Here is a 19820-nt window from a genome sequence, read left to right as displayed (position 1 = left end):
GGCCACATTTCAGAAGAAAACAAACGACAGTTAAGTTTTGAATTGTGCGTGGCTAGCCATGAGAATGACATTTCTTCCCTGTGCTGTGACAAACGTGGGGGCAAAGGCAAGGTCAGAGTCGTCCCGGTTCAGTTTTCACACCGTGAGCCAGGCCACTGCCAGGCCCCTTCCTTCCTGTCTTTGTTAGCCTGCCAGTCACCCCAGTGGGCTGAGTCCAAGTGCACAGGCGCTCAGCCAGATGGTGACTAACACCCCCACCCCCGTGCACCGGGACCACGTAGGAAAGGCAAACGGTACCGCTTCAAAGAACCCTGCTAGACCAGTTCGCGTCTGTAACTCTCACCCACAAACGCGTCTTTGTCTTGTAATCTAAGCACGGAGCGACTGGATGAGAGGAGGAGGGAACCTGTGCTAGACCATATGGGCGGAGGGGACAATCTCAGCAAGATCTCAGGTGGATTCTCATTAGCCCAGGCTGGCCTCCAATTATGTACCCAAGGATGGCTTTGAACCTCTGATCCTCATGCCCTCACCTTTTGAGTGCTGAGATTCTATGGCATCCAAACTCCTGGTTTGTAGGGTGCAGGCAATAGAATCCAGAGCTTTGTGCGTGCTAAGCAAGGTACTCTACCAACCAACCGAGTGGCATCCCCAGCCCAGTCCTGAACTTCTGATCCTCCTGTCTACACGTTGAACACTGGAATTAAAGGCGTGCAGAACCATGCTAGGTTTTTACAGATGGTTTTGTTGTTTTTGAGACAGAGTCTCATGATCTAATATGGTCCTAGCTGGTCTAGAACACACAGAGATCTGTCTGTGTCTGCTTCCCAAAGTGCTGGGATTAAAGTCTTGCCTAGATAGCAATTTTTTTTTTCTCTATCCTGTAACTCGCTATGTAGACCAGGCTGGCCTCAAACCCAGAGGTCCACCTGCCTTTGCTGCCCAAGAGCTGGAATTAAAGGTGTATAGCACTACCATCTGGCCTGGAGTGAGATGTTTAAAAACTTGAATCTGACGCTAATCTGATTGAAAATATATGACTGTCACCTTTTGGTCTTTGGTTGAACATCACCTGTAAAATACCCATGTAGCTAGACCCAGGGTAGAAGAACAATGAAAATGTAAATATAGTAGTTATCTTCATAAGGGTTTCTATTGCTGTGAAGAGACACCATGCCCACAGCAACTCTTATAAAGGAAAAACATTTAATTGGGGTGGCTTACATTTTCAGAGGTTTGGTCCATTATCATCATGGCAGGACATGGAGGCATGTGGGCAGACATGGTGCTGGCCACATCTTGATCAGAAGGCAACAGGAAGTGGACTGAGACACCAGGTGCTATCTTGAACATACAAGAGACGGCAAAGCTCACCCTCCACAGTGACACACTTCCTCCAACAAGACCACACCTACTCCAACAAGGCCACACCTCCTAATAGTGCCACTTCCTTTGGGGGCTATTTTTTTTTTCAAACCTTCACAGTAGTTTTAGACAAGTGGGCTCATTTCCTTCCATTTAGAACATTCCTGTTATAGCATGTAACTATTATAAATACTTACGTATGCCACATATTAATATGCTATACATAATTTAAACTTTTTGAAATTGGGCTTGCTATGTTGCCAGGTTAGCCTTAAATTCCTGGGCTCAGGCATTGCTCCCGCCTCAGCCTGTTAAAGTGCACTGCACTGATTGTGTGTCACACGCATGCCACGGTGTGCATGCGGAGATCAGACAATAGCTTACAGAAGTAGGTTCTCTCCTCCTGCCGTGCAGGTCCTGGGGATCAAATCAGTTTGTCCAGCTTGGCCACCAGTCCTTGACCCACTGGGCCATCTCACTGGTCCATGACCTCAGCCTCTTGAGCAGTTGAGTCTTTTCTGTAAGTTTTATTATATCTTGAGATGGGGTTTCACTGTGGAGCCCAGTCTGGCCTAGAATTCACCATCATCCTCTCTATGCTCCCAAGTCTTGAGGGACCGCCACACCCAGCCTGAAAATCCATGGTATTGGATGCACGGCCCATGGACTCCCTAGGAGAGTGTGCTCTGGGTTGACTAGGCTTGATCTCCACAGCTCAGACACTTACAAAGAAAATGTTCCTGGAAGTGAACAACCTGACCTAGAAACTGCACAGCCCCGAGAATGGGAGAACTGAAAGAGAGAAATCTATCAACATTTGCCAATGTTTAAAATACCCATCTCGGGCCGGGCGGTGGTGGCGCACGCCTTTAATCCCAGCACTCGGGAGGCAGAGGCAGGCGGATCTCTGTGAGTTCGAGACCAGCCTGGTCTACAAGAGCTAGTTCCAGGACAGGCTCCAAAGCCACAGAGAAACCCTGTCTCGAAAAACCAAAAAAAAAAAAAAAAAAAAAAAAAAAAATACCCATCTCGGCCAGGCGGTGGTGGCGCACGCCTTTAATCCCAGCACTCGGGAGGCAGAGACAGGTGGATCTTTGTGAGTTCCAGGCCAGCCTGGTCTACAAGAGCTAGTTCCAGGACAGGCTCCGTAGCTACAAGAGAAACCCTGTCTCAAAAAACCAAAAAAAATAAAAATAAAATAAAATAAAATAAAAGATCCATCTCGCTGTACAGTGCATGCTAACCACACTGTGCCCCTGAATTATATCACCAGGCCATATCTCCGGTTTGAATAGTTGGGATCATCTGCTCGAAGGGCCCAGGATCCCATTGTCACCCCACACGGTCCTTCCCACATCTCCAATCAGTATGAAGGCTTTTTATTAATTATCTCTTTCTTGAATAGTGCTTTGGTGGAATTTGGGGATGTGAACTCCCAGAGATATGTTTATCTCTGAACCACAGCCCCTTTCTGGGGGACTCCATGCAGGTATGCTACTGTTGAACCGTGACTCCAGCCCCTGACTGGAGGATGCTAGCCTCTGAGCCACAACCTGAACCCCTCACGGAGGTAAGGATTCTAGTCGAGTTTCTACCACTGAGCTATACCTCAACACCCTGAGGATCTTTCTAACACGAGCAGAGAAGGCAAGGGTTCTCTTTCACAGAACCCTCCCTTGGACTTGAACACATCAAACTTAAAATGAACACAAACCTTTCCTTCAGAAGAGGAGGCTGATGCCATGGCTCTGCAGATAGCATCTTGAATTAACGAGGGAGGAAGCTTATATAAACAAATTCCTCAAATTAAGTGGCTGCGGAAAAGAAAAGCCTTCTGGGAGGAGTGATAAGGAAAAGTGGAGAAACAGCCCAGTACAGAAAAGACAATAACAGCAAATAGGAAAACTAGAAAGGCAGCTTCTGGAATGCCCACGGAGAGCAGAAGACAACTTTTCCCTCTTGTGGGTCCTGAGGGTGGAACTCAAGTCCTCAGGCTGATGGGAGCACCTTTACCGACTGAACTATCTTGCTGCCCTCCTCCAGACTCCCCCTTTTCTTCAAGACAGGGTTTCTCTGTGTAGCTCTCGGCTTCATGAAATTCACTCTATAGACCGGGCTGGCCTCGAACTCAGAGATCTGCCTACCTCCTCCTCCCAAGTGTTGGGATTAAAGGTGTGTGCCACCACCACCCAGCTCCCTCTTTAAAGTATTAAAGAACACGATTGTAGGCTCTCAGGGCTGGTGCTTGGATGTGCAGATGATAGTTGTCTCCACAAGCCCTGCCACTCATTTAAAAACACTGCAGAGAAGGGACTTGGAGATGGCTTAAGGGGGAAAGAGGGCTTGCTTTGTAAGCCTGAAGATATAAGTTCAAATCCCCAACACCCACATGAAAAGGTTATTGTGAGGGCTGGAGAGATGGCTCAGTGGTTAAAAGCACTTGACTACTTACTCTTCCAGAGGATCCGGGTTCAATTCCCAGCACCCACATGGCAGTTCACAACTGTCTGAAGATCCAGTTCCAGGGGATCTGACCCTTCACACCAATGCACATAAAATAAAAGTTAAATAAACCATAAAAAAAGAAAAGGCCATTGTGCTATTCACACCTATAACCCCAGCACTGTGGGGCAAAGAAAGGCGGTGCCGAGAGTTCATTGGCCAGCCAGGCTAGCTAAAATGGACAGTTCTGACTCACTGAGAACTGTTGTCTCAAAGTAGCATGGCTAACATCCGATGCCCTGCTCTGAGTTCCTCAGGCACACACATGCAAGGGTGCACACACGCAGGGGTACACACACAGGGTGCACACATCTGGACATTCATGTGCATGTACCACACACACCACATAGACTTTGCATGTCATACAAAGTAAATAAATAATGTAATAAAGATCCCAGCCCACAACTTCGGCAGAAAACTCCTACTGTACCTGAGACCACATGGATACTAGGAACAACTCAGAGGGCCTGAGTTCCATTCCCAGCACCCACATAGCAGCTCACAACTGTCCGTAACTCCAGTTCCAGGGGACCTGACACCCGCACAGACACTAAGGCAAGCAAATACCAATGTGCACAAAATAAAAGATAATAATAAATACAAAAGTCAAGAAGGAAGATGAAAATGTTCTAGAGCTGAATGAAAACGAAGACATAACATACCGCCCGCCGATGGACACAATGAAAGCAGCTCTGAGAGAGAGATTTACAGCCCCAACTGCCTACACTCTAACACTAGAGAGATAGCAAGTAAATAACTTAATGGTGTACCTTAGGGCCTGTGGAAAATTAGAGCAAGGTAAACCAAAAAATTGGTAGACAGAAGTAAAGATTAGGGCAGAAATCAGTGAAAGGGAAATAAAAAACTAAAACCTAATGAACGAATGAAAAAGAGTTGGTCCTTGTGCTGAGAATGTGATTCTGCAGGCAGAACACTTGCTCAGTATGCATGGAGCTTGGGTTTCCATCCCCAACAAACAGAAAACTCAAAGTAGGGAACCCAGAGATAGTTGACCAGACCTCGTGGGAGCTCATGGACTCTGGACCAAGAGCTAGGGAGCCTGCATGGGACCACCTAGGGCCCTCTGCATGTGGGTGACAATTGTGGAGCGTGGTCTGTGGGGGTTCCTAGTAGTGGGACCAGGATCTGTCCCTGGTGTATGAGCTGCTTTCTTGGAACCCATTCCCTATGATGGAATGCATTGCTCAGTCTTAATGTCTCAGCTTGATATGACATGCTTTGTTGTCTCCCATGGGAGAGGAGCGGATGGAGTGGGATAGAAAGTAGGTGGAGGGAAGGAACGGAAGGAGAAGAGGGAGGGGAAACTGGTTGGTATGTAAAATAAATTTTAAAAAATTAATTAAAAAAAAAACTTAGCTAAGCAGGAAGATTAGAAGTTTAAGATTATCCTTGGCGGGCTGGAGAGATGGCTCAGCGCTTAAGAGCACTGACTGCTCCTCCTGAGGACCCGGGTTCATATCCCAGCGCCCACATGGCAGCTCACAACTGTCTGAAAATCCAGTTCCAGGGGATCTGACACCTTCACACCAATTCACATAAAATAAAGCTAAATAAACCATAAAAAAAATTAAAAAAAAAAAAAGATTATCCTTGGCTATACAGCAAGTTTGAGCTAGCCTGGAATAAGAGACTCTATCTCGAACAAACGAACAAGAAGTGGTTCTTGGCAGGAACAAAAACAACAAAACAAGATTGATAAAACCTTGGCAAAACACACACACACACCCACTCAAGAATAAACTAATATAATTAGAGATTCAACGGAGGCATTATAACAGATACCAATGACATTCTGAAAATCGTTATGCTAAACTTTGAAACATATATCCCACTAAATGGGAAAACCCAAGACATGGAAGCATTTCTAGATGCAAGGGATCAACAAAAATTAAACTAATGAGTGAGTTTCAGGGCAGCAGAAGATACTGAGAAACCCTGTCTCAAAACAACAACAACAAAAAATTAAACTAAATGAGACAAACAATCTGAAAATGTAAACAGTTCTAAATACACAATGAGATTAAAATAGTAGTTTCTTTATTTTTTTGTTTTGTTTTGTTATTTGAGATAGAGTTTCTCTGTTTAGCCCTGCCTGTCCTGGAACGTACTCTATAGACCAGGCTGACCTCAAACTCACAGATACAAGCCTGCCTTGGCTCCCAAGTGGTGGAATCAAAGGTGTGTGTCACCACCGCCCAGCCTAAAGTAGTAAATCTAACTTTAAAAGTTCAGGTGCAGATGGATTAGCTGCCAAATTCTATAAGACCTTCAGAGCACCCAATGCCTATCAAACCATTTAGTAAAAGAGGAAATGCAGAGACATTCCCAAACTCTATTTATGATGCTAGCATTAATCCTGATAGTAAAACAAGATAGATCCACTGATGAAAAAATTATAGACCAATCCCCTGATGAACTCAGATACAAAAACTGTTCAGAAGACTGGGGACTAAAGAGATGTTTAATGGTTAAGAGTACTTATCGCTCAGGACCAGAGAGATGGCTCAGCAGTTAAGAGCAGCAGTTAAGGCTGCTCTTCCAGATGTCCTGAGTTCAATTCCTAGCAACCACATGGTGGCTCACAATCATCCATTTGGGGATCTGATGCCCTGTTCTGACACGCTCTTTTGTCATGCAGGTATACAAGCAGACAGAGCACTCACGTTTATAAATAAATCTCTTTTTTTAAGAGCATATACTGCTCTTGCTTAGGATCCAAGTTCTTTTCCCAGCACCCACAGTTGGCAGCTCACAACCACCTGTAACTCCAGCTCTCAGCAATTCAACTCCCTCTTCTGGCATCTGCAATCACATGGCATGTATTCAGACAGAAACACATCAACAGAAAGCAAATGCTGGGGATGATGTGGACAAAGAGGAAATCTTATATATGGCTCATGGGAACAGAAGTAACGTAAGCAGGTCCTTCACAGTGGAAATCAGCATGGAGATGTCTCAAAAAACTGAAAGTAGACCTACCAAACAGCCCCGCTATACAACTCCTGGGTATTTCCACAAGAGGCTCTAAATCAACATACCATAGAGATACCTCTATTCCAGTGCTGACTGCAGCTCTCTTTACAACAGCTAAGTCTTGGAACCAGGCTGGGTCTCCAAAGACAGAGGAACGGTAAACAAAACTGTGGTTTCCACACACAATGGAAGCTTTTCAGCCACAAAACAGAATGAAGTCATGTTATTCTCAGGAGACTGGAGATAACTGGAGATGATCACACTAAACCAATGAAGTCAGTCTCAGAAAGACAAAAGATTGTATTTGTCTAATCGATGCTCCCTGGATATCTAGAGATGTGTAAAGCCGTGTATGGATACACGACAGGAAAGGAGATGTGAGGCTGCCTAGGGGAGGGAAGGGGACTAGGGAGGGGAGGGAAGGAAGGGGGCATGTGGAGAAGGGAGATATGCTCAACATACAACATAGTGTATGACCAATAGCGATCTGCAGCTTCAATGCAATCCCCATCAAAGTTCCAACACAATTTTTTACAGACCTTGAAAGAATAATACTCAGTTTTGTATGGAAAAATAAAAACCCCAGGATAGCTAAAACAATTCTGTACAATAAAGGAACTTCCAGAGGTATCATGATCCCTGATTTCAAGGTCTACTATAGAACTATAGTAACTAAAACAGCATGGTATTGGCATAAAAACAGGTGGATCAGTGAAACTGAATTAAAGTCCCTGGTATAAATCTACATGCCTATGAACAGCTGATGTTCATAGGAGCCAAAATTATACAATGGTAAAAAGAAAGCATCTTCAATAAATGGTGCTGGCATAAATGGATGTTGGCATATAGAAAAATGCACATAGATCCCTATCTACACCCTGCACAAAACTCAAGTCCAAGTGGATCAAAGACTGCAATATAAATCCAATTACACTGGACCCAATAGAAGAGAAAGTAAAAAAAGAGGCTTGCATATATTAGCATAGGAGACAACTTCCTGAATAGAACATCAGTAACACAGACACTGAGATCAACAATTAATAAATGAGACCTTCTGAAACTGAAAAACTTCATAAGGCAAAGGACACTGTTAGACAAAAATGACAGTCAACAGAACGGGAAACGATCTTTACCAATCCCATATCTGACCAAGAGTTGATCTCTAAAATATAAAAGAACTCAAGAAACTAGACATCAAAAAACCTCCAAATAATCCAATTAAAAATGGAGTACAGAGGTTTCTCATAAAATTGAGAACCAATTTACTTCAAGACCTAGCTATACCAATCTTGGGCATGTACCCAAAGGATACTCCATCTTACCACAAGGACACTTGCCCAGCCATGTTCATAGCAGCTTTATTTACAATAGTCAGAACCTGTAAATAACCTAGATGACCCTCAACTGAAGAATGGATAAAGAGAATGTGGCACATTTACACAATAGAGTATTGCTCAGCTGTTAAAAACAATGACATCAGGAAATTTGCAGGCAAATGGACGGAACTAGAAAAAAATCATCCTGAGTGAGGTTAAGACAGACATGGTATGGACTCACTCATAAGTGGGTATTAGTTGTAGAGAATAACCAGGCTACAACCCATAGCACCTGAGGGGTTATGCAACAAGGAGGGCCCAAAGGGAGATGGGGACACATGGATTTCACTGGGAAGGAGAAATAGATCTCCTGGGTAAACTGAGGGCCAGAGGACTTAGGAACATGTGGGATTGGGTTGGGGGCTAGATGGAGGGAAAGAATAATGAAAGAGATGTCTTGATGAAGGGGCAGTTTGGGGTCAGGCAGAAACCTGGTACAAGGAAACTCACACGGATCTACAAGGATGACCCCAGCTAAGACTCCTAGCAACAGTAGATAGGTAGCCTGATGTGGCTATCTCCTGGAATCAATTGGTGATTACCCCAGTTGTCATCAGAGAGCCTTCATTCAGTAGCCGATGGAAGCAGATGTGGAGCTCCACTGAGCACTGGGCCGAGCTCTGGGAGTCTTGCTGAAGAAAGGGAGGAGGGATTGTACAAGCCAGGGGATCAAGGTCACCATCAGGGAAGCCAGAGAGACAGCTAACCTGGGCTCATAGGAGCTCACAGACTCTGAACCAACAGCTAGGGAAACTGCATGGGACCGACCTAGGCCCTCTACATAAATGTAAAAGGAAAATGTAAAGATGTAAAATGTAGCTTGGTCTCCTTGTGGGACTCCTAGTGGCAGGACAGGGCCTGTCCCTGTGGCTTGAGCTGACCCTCAGGGACCCACCCCTCATACTGGGTCGCCTTGCCCAGACTTAATACAAGAGGAGGAGCCTGCCCTACCTCAGCTTGATATGCCATGCTTGGTTGACACCCGTGGGAGCCCCAACCCTTTCTGAACAGAAGCAGAGGAGTGGATGGAGGGGAGTGCTGAGGGAGGGGGAAACAGGAGGAGAGGAGGGAGGGGAAACTGCAGTTGGGATATAAAATATATGAATAAATTTAATTAATAAGAAAAAGAAACAAAACCCAATATAGTATATGAAGCTATCCTAGTTACAGTGCCATGGCTCAGTGGCAAAGACATCTGTCCCCAAGCCTGATGATCAAATTTTGATCCCTGGATCCCACCTAGTGGTAAGAGAACTGACTCTCCCAAGTTGTCCTCTGACCTCCACCCACACACTGTGGCACACTTATAATACAATAAGTAAATACAATTTCAAAATGCCCTCATGTGATATGGTACTATGCATAATAAATATATACAATGAAAATTTTAAGATAATTTTAAAACAATCCTAATCTCCAATTGTTAATATTGTTACTTTGATGGGACCTAGAATCACCTAGGAGAAGTTTCTAGGTGTATCTGTGAGAAATTATATTTTATTTTATTTATTTATTTATTTGGTTGTTGTTTGGTTGGTTTTTCTGTTTTATTTTTAGGGGTTTTTTTGTTTTTTGTTTTTGTTTTTTTTTTGGTTTTTCGAGACAGGGTTTCTCTGTAGCTTTGGGGCCTGTCCTGGAACTAGCTCTTGTAGACCAGGCTGACCTCGAACTCACAGAGATCTGCCTGCCTCTGCCTCCCGAGTGCTGGGATTAAAGGCGTGCACCACCACCACCCGGGGAGAAATTATGTTTTTCTTTACATTTTGTGTTTGGGTTGTGTCTGTATGTATGTGTGCAAACACATGGAGGCCTGAAGCAATAAAAAGAATCAGCCCTGGTTACTCTTCCAATCTACTCCCCCTGAAGCAAGTTTGTGACTAGCTAGCTCGCTCGCTCTGGGGAATCCCATGTCCACCTTCCAAATCTGGAATTAGGAACAGGCTGCCACATTCACCTGGCATTTCCATGGGGATCCAAACTCCAGTTCTCCTGAGGGCACACCAAACACTAGCCCCTGAGCTGTCTCCTCAGCCCCCCACAGAAGATGTTCCAGATCAGGTTAACTGAGGAGGGAAGCCTCTCTCCAAACTCAGGTAGCACTATCCCATGGGCTGGGGTCCCAGTCTAAATAAGGAGACAGTGAGTCGAGCACCAGCATGCATCTCTCCCTGCTTCCGTTGCGTGGGTGCAACGTGGCTAGCCACCTGGGGCTCCTGCCACCATGCCAGACTGTATCCTCAAATGAGCAAATCTTTCCGGAAGCTGCTTTTTCTGGGTACTTGATCCTAGCAAGAGAAGTAACATACAGAAACCACACAGAAGTGAAAGTGTTGAACATTTTATTAAGATTTAAAAGCTTTGTGTGTGACGAATCAAGTTTGGGAGGGGGCACCTCTCAAAGGTGTTAGCCCTGTGTGCCTTGGTCACTGGGCAGCTGTGAGAGGTCTGTCTTCTAAGTGCTTCCCGTATTCACACTCTCGGCCCCCGGTGGCGAAAACTGACGACATCTTCTTCCTTCATGGAAGAACAGACACTGTTATGCTCCAGGTTTACCAGCTTGCTGTCACAGCATCTTTGACATCCCAGCTGGACTAGAATTTCTTCCAGTGAGTTCCAGAACTTATCTCAAGTGACCTTGAGGCTCTTCAGAGGCACAAATTATCCAAATACTTCTTAAATTGGGTTGGGGGTGGGGCTCTGTGGAGCGGGAGTTATAGGCAGCTGTGAGTCACCTAATGAGGGTGTTGCGAACCGAACTCAGGTCCTCTGCAAGAGCGGTTTGTGCTCTTAATTACTGAGCCACCTCTCCAGCCCTTATCTTGTTTGAGACAGGATCTTTCTCTCTCTCTCTCACTCTCTGGCCTGGGGCTCCCTCCTTACTTCCCCACCACTGGGAATGACAAGTGCAGTCTGGGATTGCAGGATTGCAGACATGCCACCATATCTAATTTATTTTTTTTTTTAAGAGGGATTCTCATGTCGGCTAGGCTGGCCTAAAATTTCTACTATGCCTGCCTCTGCCTCCTGAGTGCTAGGATTATAGGTGTGGACCCCATCACTGAGTTCAGCTTCATTTTAACAATTAAAATTTTACGTGTGTGTGTGTGTGCGCGCGCGCGCGCTCAAGCACATGAGCAAGCAAGCAAGCACGTGTACACATTCCACAGCCTCGTGTGGAGGTTGAAAGATAGCTTGTGGGAGTTTACTCTTTCACTGAGTAGATCCTTGGACTTGAACTCAGATCATAGGTTAGGCAGCAGCATTTTACACACCCAGTCACTTTACCAGTACCATCTGAAGGATTTTTAAGCTTGCTGCCACTGAGAACATCCATTTCCATCCTCCCAAACTGAACTGAAACTCTGTTCCCATTTAACACTAACTCACACCTTCTACCCCACCCAGCCTCTGGGACCCACCATTCTGTACTTTCTGTTGCTTATGAGTTTGCTCACTCTCAGGACCTCACAGAAACAGAATCAAGCAAGATTTGTCCTTTTGTAACTGGCCTTATGTGTATATGTAGTATGTGTGCCTACATGTGTGTAAATGTTCACATGCACTTACAGAGACAATCACTTGTTACCTTAGTCTCTCACTGAGTCTGGAACTCACCAGTTTGGATAGACGGGGTGGCCATCAGCCTGTCTCTGCCTTCCAAATGATGGGTTTACAAGTGCATGTGCTAAGCCCAGGTTTTTACATGGAGGCTGGGTTGTAGCTGAGGTCCCCCCATGTTTGTCTGGCAAACACTTTACCAACTAAGTACATCTCCAAAGTCCCCATGGCCTTGAACTCACCACACTGCCAAGGATAGCCTTGAACTCCTGACCCTTCTGTGTTTGCTTCCTGGGTGCTAGGGTTACAGTCTAGTGTCATTGCCCCCAGATAACTTTTATGTGATGTATATTTTACCACTTGACAGATCTTCATGAAAACTGTTATCTGATCCCCCTTTCTCAGGGTGGCAGACAACTCAGATAGTTTGTGGAAGAACTCATCCCCAAACTATTCTAGAACAAGACAAAATTCAGTCAGGGGCAAAATGGTTTTCCAACAGCTGGGCCAAACTGCATTGTTTGCATTCTTAGATAGGAAATCATCTTGAGTGTCCGTCCCTTCCCTTCCCATTCCTCTGCTTCAGCTAAAGTGCCAAGAAAAAGACAGTTTCAGACCGGAAGCAAAGAGATAAACTCCTATGGGTGCAGACTGGCTTTGTGTGCAGTAGGGAGGCCAAAAGTCAGCCTCAGTCATCGTTCCTCAGGGCCTGTCCATGTTGTTTAACAGTGTGTGCGTGCATATATGTATGTGTGTATGTGTGTACGCATGCACATGCATGTGTGTGTATATGTGTGTACGCGCATGCATGTGTGCATGCGTGTGCGTGCGTGTGTAAGAGAATAAGGGGTATGTTGCCATAGCATGCATGAGGTCAAAGGCAACTTTCAGAGTCATTTCCCCTTTCTGCTGTGTGGGACCCAGGGGTTGAACTTCAGTTGTCAAGCTTGACAGCAAGTGCCTTTGCCCAGTTGTGTTCGATAGTTCTAGGACAATCTGGCAAAGACTAGGATCATCTGAGAGGAGGGAACCTCAATTAAGAAAATACCTCCAACCAGGCAGTGGTGGTAGCAAGCCTGTAATCTCAGTGCTGTGGGACCCACATTAAAACGCCTGATGTAGTAAGGTGGTGGTACACACACCATTTAATCCCAGCACTGAGGAGGCAGAGGCAGGCAGATCTCTGTGAGTTCGAGGTCACCTGGTCTACAGAGTGAGTTCCAGGACAGCCAAGGCTATACAAAGAAACCCTGCAAGACAAAGAAAAAAAAAGAAGAAGAAAAAGAAAAAGCTTTCATAAAAATCAGCCTGTGGGCAAACCTGTGTGACACTTTCTTAATTAGTGACTGATGGGAAGGGCCCAGCCCATTGTGGGTGGTGCTATCCCTGAGCTGGTGGTCCTGGGTTCTATTAAGAGAGCAGGCTGAGGTTATCCTTCCTTAACCTTTCTGAGGAATGGATACGAGGTTGGGTGGGGAAAAGGTACAGGGAGCAGGAAGAGGGGAGGTAGGGAACTGTGGTTGGTATGCAAAATGAAAAAAACTTTTAAATCAAAAAGAAAGAAAGAAAGAGAGAAAGAAAGAGAGAGAGAAAGAAAGAAAGAAAGAAAGAAAGAAAGAAAGAAAGAAAGAAAGAAAGAAAGCAAGCAGGTTGAGCAAGCCATGAGGAGCAAGTCAGTAAGCAGCAGCTCTCCACGGTCTCTGCACCAGCTCCTGCTTCTGGGTTTCTGCCCTGTGTGAGTTTCTGTCCTGACTTCCTTCCGTGATGAACGGTGATGTGGAAGCGTAAGTCAAATAAGCCCTTCCCCCCCCACACACACTTTTGGTCATGGTGTTCCTGATTATCACCACACTGATCCACCTCACTGGCACCCCACATCGTTTTTGTTGTTTTGTTTTGTGAGACCGGCTCTCTTGCTGGATTGGAACTTCATTTGGCTAGACTGGCTAGCCAGGGATCAAACGTCTCCACCCACCCAGAACTGGGATCCTAAACATGTTTCAACATCCCTGGACTTTTCACATGTGCTCGAACTCAGGTTCTTATGCTTGCATGGCAAGTGCTCGACCAGCTGAACCGCCTCCCAGCTCACAAACAAGCTTCTTGATACTCGAAGGCCACAATGAAGAACAGGAGCCAGGAAGGCAGCCAGTTAAATTCAGGAGGGTGGGGAAGAGAAGTCAGCCCGACTGAGCGCCAGGTTCACTGCAATAGCATTAGAAGCACGGCCACCAAGAGGTGGCCCCAGGACGTGGGGCCCTTGTTACTCACCTCACCAAAGTGTTTCTCAATAATGTTCAGGGCACTCTGGCTAATATGACAATTCTGGTGGAGCTGTAAGGACTCGATTTTTCCAATACCACCAAATTCCTCTATCAGAAGACACAGGTTTTCCTTCTCATGTAGCTTCTCTGCCTCCTGAGGATGGATGGGGACCAGCAAAGAGACCATCAGGCACTGAGTGTGCTGGAGGGTGGGTGCTTCAGCTGGACAGCCCTAAGGGAGCTTTCCTGGGTAGAGACAGACCTGTTCCAGCAGGAGTGGCTGCAGATCCATTGGAAATGCCAAGATTTCCCTCTCATTTCATTAATTTACTCAATCATGCATGTGCACATTTATTCACAAAATCTCATTCACAAAATCACCTATAAAGTCATTCATTCACAATTATCTCCCATGAATTCATTCACAAAATCTCCCAAGAATTCATTCACTCACAAATACATTCATGAATTCACCCATGCATTTACTTGTTCACACATTCACTTTTCTACTCAAAATGTATTCAACATTAGAGAATACAAATATAATAAATATAAAAATGCTTTTGTACAAAGCATTAAAGAATTCAAAATGAAAAATATTCAATAAAAAAACCAAGTGCAAGTCAGGTGGTGGTGGCCCATGCCTTTAATCCCAGCACTCAGGAAACAGAGAAAGGCAGATGTTTGTGAGTTCGAGGCCAACCTGGTCTGCAGAGCAAGTTCTACGACAGGGTCCAAAGCTGCAGAGAAACCCTGTCTCAAAAAGCCAAAACCAGGGGCTGGAGAGATGGTTCAGAGGTTAAGAGCACTGGCTGCTCTTCCAGAGGTCCTGAGTGCAATTCCCAGCAACCACATGGTGGCTCACAACCATCTGTACTGAGATCTGGCGCCCTCCTCTGGCCTGCGGGCACACATGGAGGCAGAATGTTGTATTCATAATAAATAAATAAATCTAAAAAACAAAACAAACAAACAAAAAAAAAACAATGCTGGGCGGTGGTGGTGCACGCCTTTAATCCCAGCACTAGGGAGGCAGAGGCAGGTGGATCTCTCTGAGTTAGAGGCCAGCCTGGTCTACAGAGTGAGTTCACAGGACAGGCTCCAAAGCTACAGAGAAACCCTGTCTCAAAAAAAAAAAAAAAAAAAAAAAAAAGACCCAAAACCCCTCAACTCCTTATCCTCCTCTTCTCTCCACCCTCTAAGTGTTGATGACAGGCACACCCAGCTCAATCATTAAAGGAATTCACAGTTATCAGTGCCTGATGTTCATCCCTTCTCCTTTGTGACTGTCCTGAAGAAATGATGTTATCCTGTCTTAAAAGATTTATGGTGCCTTTCAAACCTGTCCTATCCTCCTTTTATGATCCAATCCTCTGATGGCTCACAGATCTGTTTTAGAAGTTTGATATAGGGAGGCTGGAGAAATGGCTTGGTGGCTAAGAATATTAATTGGTTTTCCAAAGGACACAGGTTCAGCTCCCAGTGCCCACCAAGTGGTTCATAACCATCTGTAACTCCAGTTCCAGAGGATCCCATGCCCTCTTCTGGCCTCTGTAGGCCCTGCAGGCATGTGGTGCACAGACATACATGCAGGTAAAACACCCATTCACATAAAATAAAAATAAATCAGTCCTTAAAGAAAAAACTGACACATGGTGATGCCTTCCTGTATTCTCAGTATTTCAGAGGCCTCATGATGCAGAAGGACTACCATGTAAACCTGCCTCGGCTTCATAAAGAGGCCCTGTTTCCAAAGGGAAAAAAAAAAAAATCAAAAACAAAAACTAATTCAGGGCTGGAGAAATGGCTCAGTGTTTAAAAGCACAAACTACTCCTACAGAGGACCTGAGTTCAGTTCCCAGCACCCACATCAGGTGACTCACAAGCACCTGTTGTGAGCTGCAACTCCAGCTCCAGGGGAATCTGATGCCTCTGTTTGCACCCGCACTCACATGCACGTGCCCACGCACTTAAAAATAAAATAAAGCTTTTTTTAAAAAGGCCTAGTAACTTCTTTTTAAAGACAGGGTTTCTCTGTATAGCCCTGGCTGTCCTGGAACTCACACAGCAGACCAGGCTAGCCTCAAACTCAGCTTCTCCTTGCCTCTGCCTCCCGAGTTCTGGGACTAAAGGCATGTGCCACAATGCCTGGCACTGGCACAGCTCTTTAAACAGAGGGTGTTTCTGTACCCTCTGTTCTGCGGGTTTCTCAGTCTCAGGCAAGATAAACCCACATCTTCACCAGCCAGCCTCTCCTGCCTCCCAACCCATGCCTGATGGAGGAAGGTCATTGGTTAAAAATAAAGAAACTGCTTGGCCCTCATAGGTTAAAACATAGGTGGGTGGAGTAAACAGAACAGAAAGCTGGGAGGAAGAGGAAGTGAGCTCAGACTCGACAGCTCTGCTCTCTGGAGCAGACGCCATGCTCCCCTCTCCCCGGCAGATGCGATGAAGCTCCGACCCAGGATGGACGTAGGCTAGAATCTTCCCGGTAAGCACACCTTGGGGTGCTACACATATGAACAGAAATGGGTCAAGCAGTGTTTAAAAGAATACAGTTTGTGTGTCGTTATTTTGGGGCATAAGCTAGCTAGGCAGCCATGAGCCGGGCTGTGGGAAGAGGCCCACAGCTCCTACTACACATGCCTTCTGTTCACTCACTCACTCCCTCACTCGTTTATTCATTCGGAGTCAGGATTTATGTAACCCAGTCTGGCACTAACTTGCTATATAGTTGAGGGTGACCTTGAACTCCTCATCCTCCTTACCTCCACCTCCTGAGTGCTGGGATTATATATAGGCCTGTAGCAGCCTGCCTGGGCTATGTGGTGCTTAGAATGGAACCCAGGGCTTCACACATGCTAGGGAGGTGTGCTAGCAAATGTGCTACATCCCAGGCCGACCTACTTGCGCTACTTAAACTTTTTACATTCATTTTCTCTCTCACCCGCCACCCCTTGTGTATGCATCAACACATGCACCATTGCACATGTGTGGAGGCCAGACGACAACTCGCTGAAGCCCCATCTCTCCCACTGCCACATGGGTCCTGGGGACTGAAGTCGGGTGGTCAGCTTGGAGGCAAGCACCCTTAGCCACTGAGCCCTCTGGCCCCCAGCCCCAGCAACCCTGCTGCCATATCTCTGAGAAGTACGCTCACACACTGTCTTCAGTCCAGGACTGCCGTTCAGAACAGCTTACCTGGAGAAAGTAAGAAACGATGTCAAGGACGATGGTGATGATCTTCATGTCTGGAGCAGTGAGCAGATTTAGCAGTGGCTCCAGGACTCCTGAGTGCACAAGCATGCTCAACTGGCTCTGAGAGGCCCCTGTTGCGAAGTTTGCCACGGCCCACACAGCTTCCTTCTGGACCCTGAATTCTGCCTGCAAAGACAGGGGGTTTGTGTTCTCTACAGTGCCGGGGTCATCATAAAGGGATGCTGACTTGACTCGGGCTTTGTTGTTGTTTCTATACATTTTTGAGACAGGCTCTCATGTAGCCCAGGCTGGTCCCCAACTTGCTGTAGAGATTAGGCAGACCTTGGACTTCTGGCCCTCCTACCTCCTCTTCCCAAATGCTGGCCTTACAATGAGAACCACCATGCCTGGTTTATGTGGTACCGACACTCGGTCCCAGGGCCTTGTGTATGGTAGGTGAGCATTCTACCAACAGAACCACACCTTAAGCTTTTAAAAATAGGGTTTCACAAGCTGCAGAGAAACCCTGCCTCAAAAAAAAAAAATAGGGTTTCACTATATAGCCAAGGCCACCCTGGGACTATGTAGCCTAGGTAGGCCTTCAATTTATAATCCTCCTGTATGTTAGGATTACCGGTGTGTGCTCCAGACCTGGTTTAACTTGGTTTACTCTCCGGGACAGATGTAAGAGCTGAGCTTATATATGAAGTTTATGTCCCATGCCCTGACAACCTGCCTTCAATTCATCAGATCACAGCATGTGAGCAGAACCATGAAGTAGGCAGACTGACTCCCACAGGACGCATTTTCTTAGACAGGGTCTCACCTGGCTCAGACTGGCTTTCTAAGCACAGTGTAGCCACGGAAGACCTTGAACCTTTGATTATCCTACTTCTATCTCTCTCCATGGGAGTGCTGGGGATTGAACTCAGGTCCTTGTACAGACTCTCTCTCTCCCCGGCTCGGCCACTTACGTTTTTTAGTAGGGCTACCAATGGGGGCAGCAGGTTACACGCGATCAGTTGCTGGATGTGGTGTCTGGGCCCAGCAGCCACGTTGCTCACAGCCCAGGCAGCTTCCTTCTGGATGGAGGACTTTGGGTGTCTCAGGAGCTGACCCAGTACCTTCAGCATGCCAGCATCAATGGCCATCTGGGTCTGCAGATCTGTTCCTGTGACAATGTTACCCAATGTGCGGAGAGAAGGGGTCTAGAAGGACCAAGACAAGCGTCTAAGTGTCGCAATGTGTCCCAATTCAGGAGTCACGTGCTTAGTGCTGCACCCAGTAATATCTGGAAGTTGGTGGGGTTTTATTTGGCCAGCATACCCGTAGCTGCTTTTACATAGTCTCAAGTACTTGTTTGTTTCCCAAAGAGTTCTGAGTCAAGGTGGCTAGATAAGGGAACTATGGGTAAATGATGGTATAGTGGGGGATGGTGTGCAGCTACAGGTAGAGTGCTTGCCCAGCATGTGTGAAGTTCTGTGTATATAAACCTGGCATGGTGCTGCCCACCTGCAATCCCTGTGCGTGGGAGATGGAGTCAGGAGGTTCCAAAGCTCAAGGTCCTTCTTGGCTATGTAATAAATTTAAGGCTAGCCCGGACAGATTCAATGCAATGCCCATCAAAATCCCAGCAAAAGCTGGGTGGTGGTGGCGCACGCCTTTAATCCCAGCACTCGGGAGGCAGAGGCAGGCGGATCTCTGTAAGTTCGAGGCCAGCCTGGTCTACAAACGGAGTTCCAGGACAGGCTCCAAAAGCTACAGAGAAACCCTGTCTCGAAAAACCAAAAAAAAAAAAAAAAATTCTTCAAAGACCTCGAAAGAACGGTACTCAACTTCATATGGAAAAGCAAAAAACCCAGGATAGCCAAAACAATCCTGTACAATAAAAGAACTTCTGGGGGCATCACAATCCCTGACTTCAAATTCTACTACAGAGCTACAGTACTGAAAACAGCATGGTATTGGCATAAGAACAGACAGGAGGACCAATGGAACTGAATAGAAGACCCGGATATCAATCCACACATCTTCAAACACCTGATCTTTGATAAAGAAGCAAAAAATATCAAATGGAAAAAAGAAAGCATATGTAACAAGTGGTGCTGGCATAACTGGATATCAACATGAAGAATGAAAATAGATCCATATCTATCACCATGCACAAAACTCAAGTCCAAATGGATCAAAGACTTCAACATAAAGCCAGCCACACTGAACCTTATAGAAGAGAAAGTGGGAAGTACGCTTGAATGCATTGGCACGGGGAACAACTTCCAAAATAGAACCCCAGCAGCACAGACACAAAGAGAAAGAATTAATAAATGGGACCTCCTGAAACTGAGAAGCTTCTGTAAAGCAAAGGACACAGTTAACAGGACAAAACGACAGCCTACAGAATTTGAAAAGATCTTCATTAACCACACATCAGACAAGAGGTCTGATCTCCAAAATATACAAAGAACTCAAGAAATTGGACACCAAAAGATCAAATAATTCAATTTTAAAAATGGAGTACAGATCTAAACAGAGAACTCTCAACAGAGGAATCTAAAATGGCTGA

The 19820-nt window shown here is 45.8% G+C and overlaps 1 protein-coding gene across 1 annotated transcript in view; it reads right to left on the bottom strand.

Annotated features, from left to right (window-relative positions):
* Nucleotides 1-10575: 10575 nt before the first annotated feature.
* The window catches only part of Kpna7 (karyopherin subunit alpha 7), a 32963-nt gene continuing 23718 nt past the window's right edge, over nucleotides 10576-19820 (bottom strand). Inside the window, exons 8-11 of the mRNA XM_057765264.1 lie at nucleotides 18232-18465; nucleotides 17261-17443; nucleotides 14067-14213; nucleotides 10576-10751 (exon numbers count right to left, since the gene is read on the bottom strand). Coding sequence (XP_057621247.1) covers nucleotides 10707-10751; nucleotides 14067-14213; nucleotides 17261-17443; nucleotides 18232-18465 — 609 coding nt within the window. The 3' untranslated portion in view covers nucleotides 10576-10706. The remainder of the gene's footprint in view (nucleotides 10752-14066; nucleotides 14214-17260; nucleotides 17444-18231; nucleotides 18466-19820) is intronic.

The sequence above is a fragment of the Chionomys nivalis genome, chromosome 3 (genome assembly GCF_950005125.1).
Source record: "Chionomys nivalis chromosome 3, mChiNiv1.1, whole genome shotgun sequence".
Lineage (NCBI taxonomy): Eukaryota > Metazoa > Chordata > Mammalia > Rodentia > Cricetidae > Chionomys > Chionomys nivalis.
Note: the sequence above shows the minus strand (reverse complement) of the source record. Positions and strands in the feature narration are given on the sequence as shown.